The following is a 14139-nucleotide window of genomic DNA, read 5'->3' as shown; positions in this document are numbered from 1 at the left end:
CCAGGTTTTCACAGCAAGCACTGATCCGTCTTGCTGTAGCCAGAATTCAGATAAATTTTATTAAAAGAAATAAAGTCAAAATTTATAGTCTAAGGTTTCAGATGGCTCAGAAGTTACTAGGACATACTGTTCATGAGGAAGACAGGAGTATGGTTCCCAGAAACCACATTAGTTGGCTTACAACTGCTTTTAACTTCAGCTCTAAGGAAAGCCAACGATTCATACCTCTATCAGTACCTGTGCTCAAAATAACACATAATTAAAATATATATCTTTATCAAAAATAATTAGTGTAGAGCCAACAAGACAACACATTCTAATAACTTGTCACCAAGTCTGACAATCCAAGATTAATTCTCAGCATCAACACAGTAGAAAGAGAGAATCAATTCTTTCAGGTTGATCGTTAACTTGAATACAAGCACCAGGACATGTACATACAGACTATTTTTTAAATTTTCAAACATATTTTATGTTTATGTATACATGTGCTCACATAAGTGAAAACGTGTGTGAAGGTCAGATGTGACTTACAGAAACTCCTTCCTGTTGCCAAACAGGTCCTAAGTGAAACTCTAGTCATCAGGCCTGGTGGAAGGTGCCTTTACTTTCTATGTCATCTCATTGGCCCAAGAAAGATATTCCTCATCTTAAAGAACTAAAGATAGGAATTGAAGATTTCAAGACAAAAGGCCTAGATATTTATTAGGTGGATAATGTAAAATGGAATAAATTCCTTTCTGGACCTGAATATCTTTATCTATAAAATGGAAATAATATTCGTGACACCTTATGCTGTATGCATATCATAGAAGGACTTATATCATTGCCTGCAGAAGAGCATATACATGTCTGTGTTTCTTAAAATTTTTAATATTTTTAAAGATGCCATTATGACATTCAGGATACATTTACATACAAATCCGAAATTCAAGAATTAGGTCTCAGTTAGAGATGTAAGCTTAAAATTAAAGCCTTTCTAATCATCCACTAACTATTTGAATCAGCTACAATTACAACAGTGACTTATAGTTATAGTCATAGCTAGCAAATCCTTAGCTCCAGCTTTCTTCATTTATATTAGGTGTTATAACAGGTTATATTTTTATCTTCTACACCATTTCTCTCAGCATGTCCTCAATTGTCTTACCTACAGTATGATTTTCACTGAGAAAAGTAATGGTTTTAGAAACAAGTAATCCAGAATTCCTTCTTCATTAAAGACTACGTTTTCCAAAAATGTCTGATAGGGAGTGTCAGCAATGTGGAGCTGCTGAACTGCTTCAAGATGGCAGAGATGGAGGATAAACTGAAGACTGACACTAATTGGTGGCTGGTATAGGGTGGTCGGGTTGTAGAAGGCTTTATATGGACTCAGGGGTATAAATTATGTGTATATCTATATGTATATATATATATAAAAAGGGGGGGAGGAAGGGATTAACTGGTGATCTAAAGAAATAATTGATTTTTGTGAGTTATTGTTTTTTAAAAAAAAACTATATGAGTGTTGATTCTTGTATATTGATATATTGAACATTGTATGAGAGTATGATACTACCTCTGTTTAAAACAATTGTTATATTGACATTGCTTACTATATTGCAATGTACATCTCTACCTCTGATACTATTTATGTAATGACATTGTTTACTATATTGCAATGTACATCTCTACCTCTGATATTATTTATGTAATGACATTGTTTACCATATTGCACTGTACATTTCTACCTCAGATATTATTTATGTAAGGACCCTGTTTACATTTGAAAATCATTGTCTTCATTTATTGCACAGTTGTCTATTCTATTAGTCATACAGTTACATAAGTATTGAAAATTATATGTTGGTCATATTTATATTTAGGACAATCAGGTTTTTTAGACACATAGAGGTTGTATTTAGTATAGATAACATAATCTTCAACCTCTTTAAAGAACTGTAGAACATGGCCTTTAATCTAACCTAGAGTTTTGTATTTATGAGACACAATCACTCCTGACAACAATGCTCTACTCCCGAGAGAACGTTGAGCACCAAAGACACTCCACTGGGAGTTTGTCTTCTACTTGGCAAAACTGGCCTTGGGGCAAAAAAAAGCCCATACCTCCATTACTGACTAAACTACAAAATATCCATAAGTGGATAAAACAAAATTGTCTTATCTTGCCAAGACAGGATAGGATTGTTCTACTAAAGGTTCCTTGCCATTGTATAATGGTATGTCAGGTTTTTTCAGGCCTCAGCCAAAGTTGGTTGCCTCAACATTGCTATCAAGACTTCGTGTGGTTGCCCAGATAGTCAATTGTCTCTGTCTTGTGTTGCACATTTTGGAAGTTTCTCGTTTGTGCTTCCTGGTTGCTTTGGTAATTTTACTCTCCTTCTCAGATCTTTGATGGGGTTAAAGATTAGATAATGGTAGCTACCTTCTAGATTATTTAGACTTCCCAAAGTAAAGTGATTAAAAAAATTTTCGTTATATACTTCTCGCCTGATATTGTTTACTTTTTGTAATTTTATATGATCTGTTCCCATTGTATATAGTTGTATTTGGTTTCTGAATCTGTCTTATTTAGACAAAAGGGGGAGATGTTGGGGCAGCTGGCCCAATCCCTGCGTTCAGGGGCGTGGCTGCTCCAGCGGGGTAGCATTCCCCTTAAATAGGATCGGGGCGCTGGAAGGAGCCCCGTTTTGATTCTTCCCTGCGTACCTTCTGCTCCACTGGACCCTTGGATCTGTAAGTTCCCTTATTCTCCCCTTGTATTAAAGCTAATTAATTATAAAAGGACTATCGTGGTTATTTCCTAACCTCTCCGACCGCTGGCAGCCGGCACAAGCCAGAAAGGAGTAACAGAGCATCATTGCAATGATCAGCCAAGGGATTCCCACCAAAAAAAAAAAAAAAAAAAAAAACCCGTGGACAATCCCATTAGAAAAGAATATGCCAATCTCAAGCACAATTTCCTCAAGAAGGCATGGAGCAGAATGGGTAAAACTAACCTGCAGAATGACATTATTTCCTTCTAATTCACTACAAGAAAAATGAAATCATGGTTACAACAGAAAAGGGCTATTTCCTCATTTGATGGTGATTTATAATCACAACAAATGAGACACTTTTAGGTTCCTGTGTCATTCTTTAATGTAATGACCCCCTCCCTCAGGAATAAATAATAGTGCCTGTTATATCAGTTGGAATACAGAAGTTACCTAAGAAACTGTGCAGCATGAGTGATCAAGGTCAGGCTGACAGTTCCACCCATTCCCCAACAGGGGTCTCTTACAGGTCCTATCAGTTCTTGGGAAAGCTTGGTTCTCATTTCTAGGTAATGGAGCAAGAGCTTATGAGAGTCCTTGTGATCTTGACTTAGCTTTCTCACCCTTGGAAAATGCTGGGTTTTGTTTTTTATCTAAAATAATTGAATTATTTTTTTTAAAAAGTCTGGTAAATTACAGGTGTACTCTTTTATGCATTAGTTTAGTATTTTGGAGAGCAGAGAGGTCGGGTCGGTTATTAAGTTTCAAACCCAGAACTAATGGCTGAGATGCAAAGCAGCCTGGCCATTTTTCCCAGCATCTTTCCCAGCATCCCTCAGGCCCTACTTGTTACAGGGTATGGATGGCATAACCTGTCCCCTACCCTAAACTTTTCAGCTCAAGGATTTTCCTTCCCCCAGACGTTCTTCCCTATATAATCCAAACATTTTGGTTATGGGGCCCTTTTGTACCTTTTGGCCCTCCGGCTGCTGCACCTGATTCCCTTCTCCCCCTACCCCCCTTTCCCACAAGACCCAGTATATTCTGGTCCTGTCCACTCTGCACTCTCCCGGATAACCCTGACTCTGACTATTCTCTCCCACACATCTGCAACACACTTTCGCCTTCACCATACCTAGAAGCACTCCTTATTTATTCCTGGGCCCATACGTTGCCAGTTTTGTTGCTTGCCCCCTGGAAGCTGTGTGCTAAGTCCCTCAGATTTTAGATACCCTTGTGGCTTCTGTGCTATTGGTAGTTTCTGCTTGTTTCACCTTGTCCCTTTTTGTGAGTCCTTTCTATGATCCTTCTCCTTTTCTCCTTGTATTCAATTCCTTTCTTGGACTTGGAGATTTTCTTAAAGCCTTTCTGGCTTTCTGGAAACAACTTGAGCCGCCGTTTCTCTTTTTCTCTCCCTTCTTTTCCCCCACTCCCTTCCTCTCAATAAAACCCTCCATGTATGCTGTATCTGCATGGCATGTCTGTCTCTCACCCACTGCATGTGTCCTTGGCATGCCAAGGTCCCTTTCCTGCCAAGTACCTTCTCCCACCGAAACATATCATTGTTGCCATATGACTCTGCAGGCTTGCCTGGCATTTCCTGCATTTCCCACCGGCAGTTTGAGGATCGTCAGAACTCTGTAACTTCCAACCTGGTCACTTTTCCAACTAAAGGATCCCTAAAGCCCTTCAACCAACACCAGAAGAATTGACAGTAATAGTGGGCCCCCTCCCCCACCTCTGGCCATTTTTTCCATGAGTATTCCTCTCTCAACCTTGGTTTCTCACCTTTTGGCTTTGCTCAAAAGATGCAGTATTGAACATCTGTAATCTCCGGCATGGATCCATCGTCCCTGTTTCTGTACTTTATGAACCACAAAAACAAGCCTGAGCGCTCTCTATACAGTCCTTATTCTCTGCAATACCGGAGATTACAGGCTTTGGATCTTGCCTACCTCACTCATGAAAACTGTGCTCCCTCCCCCACTTAAAAACACATGGCTGCTTATCAGTACAAGGCCACTTATTGGCACCCTACATTCTGCCAGAGATCCAGCAATTGAAAGTTCAAACCTCTATTCTTTTTTTCCTGTTCTCTTTGCTTGTCCTGTCTTCTGGCCCATGACATGTGATCCAGCCAATATGAGATCCTCTATCCCTCCTACCATTGCCACACTATTCTGCCCGGGATTTGTCGTGTCCTCCTTTCCCACCTGGCTATGGGCTGGCCTGAGATGAACAGTGTCTGCTCGGGAACACTTTTTTATTTTCTGTCTGTTTCGTAGGTTTAAAAGAATGTGTAAACAGTGTAGCTAAATGTGTGTGATTCTGAATGCCTGCGTCTTTTATGTGTTTCTTTTTAAGTTGTAACAAGAAGAGCAGGCCTGCTTTTCCTCCCAGCCACCCTGCTGGCTTACACCCGAAATAATCACACAGAATCTGTATTCATTTAAACACTGCCTGGACCATTAGTTCTAGCCTCTTATTGGCTAACTCTCACATCTTGATTTAACCCATTTCTAATAATCTGTATGTCACCATGAGGCTGTGGCTTACCAGGAAAGATTCAGCATGTCTGACCTGGCAGCTCCATGGTGGCTCTCTCTCTGCCCTTCTTTCCAGCATTCAGTTCTGTCTACTCCACCTACCTAAGTGCTGCCCTATCAAAAGGCCAAGGCAGTTTCTTTTTCAACCAATGAAAGCAATACAAATACAGAAGAACCTCCTACCCCATTCAGTGGATATGATTTAAAATCTATAAGGTACCTTACAACATGTAGGCAGGTGCCATACTGCCTAAGGACAAGACAGACAGGTCAGATGCCCTAGTTGTCATTTTTATTAAGGGTGCTCATTGCCTCATTTCTCACCTTTTACTTATGTCTTTGTCTCTAATTCCCTCTTACACTGACTCTGTTGCATGTGGCATGTCTATGCAGTGGTGTGCTTTGACAGGACCTACCAAAGCACCCACTTCACACAGGGACCCAATCCACCTGCTCAACCTGCAGCAGATTGGCTCTCTTCCACCTGCAACATCTGCTTTCTCGTTCACCGGAAGCTTTGATTCACCACTTTCTTTTTCTTTGCTCCAAAGACCTATTTATATCTGTCTACTCTCTCTGTAAATGCCCCATCTGTTTGCTACTATGTGCAAGTGAGAGATGGAGAAGCCAGTTTCCTCTTACTCAACACACACTGGTTCTTCCTTCTTATTTATTCAAACCCTATTTAATATATGTATGTTGTATATGCATGTAATTTAGATTTAACCATATATATGTGAATGGAAGCTTTAACTCTACATGTGTATATGCCACTTAAATTCAGCTGGGTATATATGTTCATACAATTATTATTAAAAATGTTTCAAGCAGCCATAATGAGCTCCTTTAAACAGTTCTAATGAGCTCTATTCAGTGTGTTTCCTTCTAGAATAAAAAAAAATCTCAAATATTTTGAATTGGTATATACTTTTAGATGATGATAAAAAAATATGGTTAGATTTGTTACAACATACTGTATATGTGATTTAACTCTGTTTTAAAATATATTCTATGTAGTGATGAAAATTTAAGGATAGAAAGATCTATTTCAGATTAACAGAAGCTAACAGAGAGATTTACAGCACCCAGCACTTCCTGTAAGCTGTTTACAAGACCTTCACTATTGTCAGTTTTTAATGTTAAGCTTCTATTGCAAAAAGGAATTTTTCTTTACTTCTTTATCCTTCACAAGCATAAATCTGACCTGCCAAGTTAAAACCAGTTACAGTCAAGCTTTAGGACTCTGGTTAAATCATTCTCCCATTATCTCTCAGCTTGTTTCCTGCTCTCTAGGCAGATCCTATACTAATTTCATTGCAGTCATAACTCAGATATACCCAACAGACAGTCCTCAAATGCTCAGATATCTAGAGAATATGGCATTTAAAATGGAGGAGGAGGAGGAGGAGGAGGAGGAGGAGGAGGAGGTTAGTTAAGCGTGTTTTTAAATATTTAGAACCTGAAAATCAGATACTGCTCTTCTATTAGATGATAATATACTTCTGAACAGAAAAATCATGAGGTTAAAGTAGTATATCTGATTATACCAAATATCTATATAAAATGAAAAATGTATGAATCCTATCAAAATGATAAGAACCACCTACCTGACAGGATTACTGGTTAAGGAAACCCTCAGAGATTCCAGACAGTTGAGAAGTTTCTCATCTGAGATACCTGATCGCAGTTCATGAACATATTCTTGTGAAGACAAGGTGCATTCATGCTTGCTGTTTTTCAGGCCACCCTATAAAGCAAGCAGAATATTCCACTTTAAACAGGAATAAAGGGTTTCTTTTAAATCTTAAATGTAAAACAAAACATAGACTATAAAAATAACATTATGACATTTTCCAACAAAGGTTTTAATACAGTCTTCTCACATAAACAATACTGACATCTCAAGCATTGAGTGCCAATTTAAAAAAATAAAAGTAATTTTAATTACAAAAATAAAAATTATATCAATATTTTACTTTGTGTGAGTGCTATGGCCCCTCCCTCTTTTTTAAATATTATAAATGGGACTCAGGGCCTTAAACATGGTAGATAAACACTCTACCTCCATGTTAAATTCCCAAATCAACAATTCCTCAAAGAACTAAGTGACAAGATTATTGTGTATGATACAACATTCTCCTCAGTCACTTTAAAAGAAAGAAAATTATACTAGCTGGTGTTCACAGCCTGAAAATAACACTGATGTGAATAGCAAGAAGTGTTATTGCCAGAGCTACTTAAACTTATATTCCAATTATTAGGATTAATATTAACCGTTTCTCCTTAACTCAAAAAATAAACATTCTTAAATCAGGTTATCAATTTTGTAGTTGCAAGTTAACATTTAATTCAGTTTTATGAACTGAAGAAGAGAAAATTTAATATACAATATTATACATATCCTAAAGGTATTGAGAGATAACAGAATATCACTATATTTTAAAAACATATACAGTTATTGAAGCATAAAACATACAGTCTCCAATTAGCATGCTAATTAATTGAATCATTCTAAAGGATTTAATTCCCAACTAGTCACCTGTTACTACCATGTTGTAGATCAATCTTTAAAAGTCATTGAATACGCTTATCAGATAGCAAGTAGGTTTTAGTTTAATTGTCAGTGTAAATAAAGATATTTCTAAAACTTATCACAACTCCTTAGCTTTGTCACCTTGCTACAACCATATATATATAGTTCATGGAAAAACCTAAAATGAAAGTATCAACATGTTCACCATATTAGTAAGTAATATTTTCATCTTCCAGAGAAAGAAATGTTTTTGTTCTATTCTTAATTTTTGAGACAGGATTTCTCTGTGTAGCTCAGGCTGTCCTGGAACTTGCTCTGTAGATTCAGTTGCCCTCAAACTCAGAGGTCCACTTGCTTCTGACACCTGAATGCTGGGATTAAAGATGTGCCACAACTGCCCTGTGGCATAACTAATCTTAACTGCACAATTTCTATAATATGATAAAATTCTTTTGAACTAAAATTATAGCTCAATTATCATTTTCTAAGTTCACATGAATTATACTGACTGTCTGCTAAGAATCGGAGCAAGTTTCCCCATAGTGTTTGGAACTCATATCACTAGAAGAGATGGAAATTTTTTTAATAATGTTCCAATAATAAAATATAGATTGCCTATTATTTCATACTATTTGACTTTTCATTGGGAATCCCTCCTTAATGTACAAATTTACCAAATATTCTAAATTTGAAATCCCATTAATACATTAAAGGCCTAAAGTTATCTTCCAACATGTTAGGAATATTACTTCCTAACTGTATTATGGCAATATTATCAGTATAAGTGCACTTGAAATGGTGTGTTAAAAGTCATTATTTGTGTCTTTTTTCTATTGAGAACATTATAATAACATATTTTCTGAATTGAAACAAAATTAAAAACTAAGTACTATTTTTAATTTATCTATAATTTCAAAACAGCAGATGCACACTTTTATGCTGACTTTTCTTGCTTTATTCCAAAGTCCAAGTTAACTACAGAATGACGACATTTAATTCATAGTTAAGGAAACAAAACAAAAAAAAACTAGCTTTGAAAGGGTTTATGAATTCCTTTCATTGATCTACTCATCTCTACAACACCAATTATGTATAGCATAATTTTTATATTACACTTTTATCTTGGTAATTATCTCACTTTCAATGGCACTACAAAATCCTTCAGTAAAAATAGATAAAATGATATGCTACACACATTACTCTGAAGACTAGTAATATAAAATACTAAACTTGACAAGTTTATAGTCAGATACTACATTCATGGAATCCTCAAATTTACTTTTTAGATCATAGGTCACACTGATCCATTTGGAAAGCTTTTGTGTAGAGTTCTTTTATATTTTGTCTTTTCTTCATCTGGAAGATCCAGTCTAAGTCCTCACTGTTGGTCTAATAAAGAAGCCTCACCACAATAGTATCTGAGGACTGGGTCATCCATTTGGTCTGAGCATTGTTACAGGTAAGAACTCTAGTGGTTGGCCACTCTGCTTCTCTGATCCCTCAGCTTTTACCCTCTGATATCTGACTCCGAGTTTTATTATTAAGAGCAATTAGAACTCGTGTTACATCTTTCAAAATCATACCCCCAATACTCACTTCCTCAACCTCTGAAACTGTAAGCCAATGTAGGACTCCCCTCTTTTACCTTTTGACTCATAAATTTGACAAAGTGGACAAAAGTCTAACACACATTTGCTTCAAAACTGTGATCTTGTAAAACTTTCAGGCACAAGATGGTCAGAGAAACTGATTTAACAAGTAAATTCAGATACCACATGGCATTCCAAGGAAACTCATAATTCACTACCTAGCTTGAACCATCCCCTGATTTATCTTATATCATCCTTTGGGCAGGAAAATGTACTAGTCTTTATAACATTTTGCTCATGCATAGAATAGGCATAATAAATGCCTCTATTTAAGATGGTTCATATAAAGATATTCAAAAGATGACTTTATATGTATCCTATCACAGATGCAGAAAATGTTCACTCCACTTGCTAATGGAAAATTAATAGCATTACTTTAATGGGCACCAGTGGTCAGGGCTGACATGCTGTTTATGGACACTTCAACTAGCACATCATAGTGGAAATCACCCTTCTGCACATCTACAAACCCACATTTAAAAAAATATGTTCTCAGGGTTTTTTTGTCTTTTCCCTGATTTTGTTGCAAGCAGGGCTCATTCTGTAGTATAGATTTCCCTTGAAATTACTATGTAGCCAAGGCTGGCTTTAAATTTCCGACAATCCCTCTCTGCAGGATCTCAAGCAATTATGACTATAGGCATGACACCAACATGCTCAATTTTAGAAAGTTTAAGTTTCATCATTTAGATACCTGGTTGCTACAAGGAATGGAAACAAGCTAATGTGTAAGAGAGAAAAATCAACAGTTATAGAACAACATTTTCACAATTAAGAGTACTTTGGAGTTTTAATCTAAGTTCACATTTGAACAGTACAAAAACATGATAGCTTGTCAAGGTTAGAATGATTCTTGAAAATCGACTATTTTAACACTATCATTACAGAAATAAAGAACCCAGCAGGGCATTGTGATGCACCTCAACCCAGTCCTTGGGAAAGAGAGGCAGGTGGATCTCTGAGTTCAAAGCCAGTCTAGTTCACATAGTGAGTTCTAGGACAGCCAAAACTACTCATTTTTTTTTTAAAAGTAGAATCTAAGGAAGAGCCAACTGAGCATAATTAGTGTGATTTCAGGACTAAAGTATAAGTATTTTGAACTTCTGATACTTCATTTATCCTTTCTAGGCCACTTTCTCAATATTGAAAAACAATTGATGCAACAGGTATTTAAGTCTGAGATCTGTATTTAAGAAACGTCATAGTGTGTGAGTATCTTCAGCATAATCACTATGACACAACATAATATTAAAGAAATAACCCCGAAACAAAACAGTGCAATAGATTAAACTAAATCTCACTCTATTTAATAGGCTGTAATACAAGAATGGCTTATTATTAACATCCTGTTCAGATACTGAACAAAGGCAACAACTAGATAATGGATGGATAATAACTGAAATTTTAATTAGTTGCTCTGTATGAGATTAATGAAAATTACCGCTGTGCCCATTTGATCTTTAAAAAATAATGCAGACAAAGTTAGTAATTAGAGTACAACGTGCTATTCCAAAGCTAGGTGAATAAAAAGCTTTCCTAATTTGAGGCCATTCCTTAATTTGAAAATTATTAGAATGTAGAAATTTGTCTATATGACTATGCTTATATTATTCTAAGACAGTACACAAAGAACTGAAAAGTATTTTAGGTAACATCCTCCCTTTAGTATAAAATAAAATTATAATATCAAAACTAGACAAAAAATATTTTTAAGCGAACATTCTAAGGATGCAGTAGAAATAACCACGCCTGAGATTAGTGACTTGGACTAATCTTTTCCTTTCGATTTTTTTTTGTTGTTGGTCATATATTATATTTTATACTTTTCCTTAGAGATATTAACTTTTACTAAAAATATGGATTGAGCTGTCACTCAGTTGTTCAATTGTCTTCTTGTAGGGACGTTTTAGAGAGTTTTTGATAGGTTTGAAACCAGCCTGGGATTGTGACAATGAATTTCTTCTCAAATGATAAGTAGAGTCTTACTCTGTCTGTGGCACTTCTTGCTTTTGATATTAACATAGTTATGTAATAAATTAAGGTCAATGTGCTTTTACTATTAGTGTAATTTACTTTGTAACTTTTTTCTTTTTTCTCATTTTTTATTAAAAATTTCCATCTCCTCCCCTCCTCCTCTCCCTTCCCTCCCCTCCCTTCCACCCATACCCTCACTCCGCCCCTCTCCAAGCCAAAATAGATGGACTTTTAACTTGAGAAACATCTTCAGAATTCTTATTTGTAAGCATCCCACATTGTGGACACTGGATGGAACTAGTGATTCTACATACATCTTTCCGTTATAATATGGACACAGAAAGCAATTACTATCAATGGTGCCACCTTTAGGAAGGGCAATATTGTCTTGAAGAAAAAGGCAATACCAGTACTGCTTGTATTGGTTAAATTTTGTCAGTTTGATACAATCTGCAGTCACCTGAGCAGAGAGAACCTCAAGTAAGGGACACTTCTATGAAACTGCCTTGTAGGCCTGTCTGTCTGTGGGCATATTCTTAATTGATGTGAGAGGACCAGACTGACTGGAAGTGGCACATCCTCTGAATAGATAGTATTAGAAAGTGAACTGAGTAAGACATGGGGTGAAGCCAGTAAAGCAGAATTCCTCTATGGTCTCTGCTTCGGTTCCTTCCCACAGGTTCCTGCCCTAACTTCCCTTTGTGACAGTCTTTGATAGGGATATGTAAGTAAGCTGAGTAAACTCTTTCCTCCCCAAGGTGCTTTTGTTCAGTGTTTTATCAGAGCACAAAGACAAGAAACTAAGACATCGCAGTTGGCTATGTTTCATACCTAAGTCAAGTTTCTTTGACTACTTTAACCTAGCAAGTTTCTTATCTACTATTGTAGTTCTCAAAAATACAATACTGTAAGTTAGCACATTTGGAATTGTATCTACAAAGATTCCTGCATTATTCCTTATAGGATCCTACAACTTTAAAAACATAAACTGAAAACCCATTTCCTGTATCAGCTAAAGAAACACAAAATCAAATTGTCCTACACATATAAATCTAAGTATTCATTCCAATAAGGAGGATATGGTATCATTATAAATTTGACTGTATTATTGAACATTTATATATTTTCTATTGATATGAGAAAAACTCTATTGAAAAGTATTTTTTGTAATATATTCTAATTATGGTTCCCCCTCTTCCAACTCCTACCAGGTCATCACGACCATCCTACTCACCCAAAATACCTCCCAAAAGAAAAGTAATGAACTTTCCTAATTAACTCATCAAACAAATATATGAAAGGATTCTTAAATTACAGCATTTAAATAATATTAAATATAAGTATTTGTTTTTCTAATGGCCTTAGTCTATACAACTTTAATGAATTAAATACACTATGTATTAAAGTCTTTTAATTGTACAGGAAATTAAATATACTGCATAGAGGATAATATACTGCATAATATCCTTAAGGTTTATATCAAAAATCTGTAAAATATTACAATCATGCAATAACATTATAAGGTGCCATTTTCCATTGCAGTAAATACTGTTTTCAATTAAGGTATTATCAGTGGGTAAAATATGCAAAGTAAGAAAATACATAACAAATTCTAAGGCAAGAGAGTATTAAAAATTTATTGCAGCAGTGTGGAAACATAATAATCAGTTTTTCAGACCATTTTTTCTCAAAAGTATTTTACTAATTTTATTAAAATGTGATAAATTTAAATTTTGGGAGGTTTTTCGAGACAGGGTTTCCCTGTAGTTTCTAGAGCCTGTCCTGGATCTAGCTCTTGTAGACCAGGCTGGCCTCGAACTCAGAGATCCGCCTGCCTCTGCCTCCCGAGTGCTGGGATTAAAGGCGTGCGCCACCACCGGCCAGCAATAAATTTAAATTTTTAATGAAAGGAAAATAACTATATTGTTTCCTCTGGAATTATTCATTGAAGCGTTAAATATACGAAGTATCTGTTAAGAATTTCACAACAAAATTGTAGAGATCAAGGGTATCAGAAAATAAATACTTAAATCATTCCATGGGCCCATGTACTATGAGAAATAATATATAAACCAAGAAACTATTAACATATATTTAACCAAGGTCATGGATATATGTATGTGAATACGTGTACAAATATTTTATCAAAACAAATACTCAACCATTAATATTTGCTAGTGAAAGCAAATTTTTACACTTAATAATATGCATTATTAGTCACAATGGGAAAGAGCCAATAAACTAGATTTTTTTCGTTGGTATCTAGCAATAAATAGGAGGGCTGTTCTATACTTAAAACTTACTACTATCAAGCAATTATTGTGAACAATGATCATATAGTTGAATGATATCAAGTAAATCTTTCAAGCTATAAGATTTTTATAAGCTCTTATCACCACTCATATTACTTGTAGGGAAAAAGTAAAACCATTGTGCCTATCTTTAAACTGACAGAAGCCCTTGAAATATACCAGACAATGAAATGTAAACAAACAGAAAATAATCCAAGGGTTCTTAACCAGGATTAGTTGTATACAATACTATCACCAGTAGATTAATATAACCAACATTCAGACAGCTCCATTCCCACAAGAGTCCCTCATGTTGCCATTATTACCTACATCCATTACCCTGTCTGAAAGCCACTAATCTGTTTGACATTTCTAAATTTTTTATTT

At 35.8% G+C, this 14139-nt stretch overlaps 1 protein-coding gene across 1 annotated transcript in view; it reads right to left on the bottom strand.

Annotated features, from left to right (window-relative positions):
* Positions 1-14139, bottom strand: part of Diaph2 (diaphanous related formin 2) — a 778808-nt gene that overhangs the window by 592367 nt on the left and 172302 nt on the right. The window contains exon 5 of the mRNA XM_038316977.1: positions 6913-7052. Coding sequence (XP_038172905.1) covers positions 6913-7052 — 140 coding nt within the window. The remainder of the gene's footprint in view (positions 1-6912; positions 7053-14139) is intronic.

The sequence above is a fragment of the Arvicola amphibius genome, chromosome X (assembly GCF_903992535.2).
Source record: "Arvicola amphibius chromosome X, mArvAmp1.2, whole genome shotgun sequence".
In the NCBI taxonomy this organism is placed as follows: Eukaryota; Metazoa; Chordata; class Mammalia; order Rodentia; family Cricetidae; genus Arvicola; species Arvicola amphibius.
The sequence above is the reverse complement of the archived record's forward strand: the minus strand, read 5'-3'. Positions and strand labels throughout refer to the sequence as shown.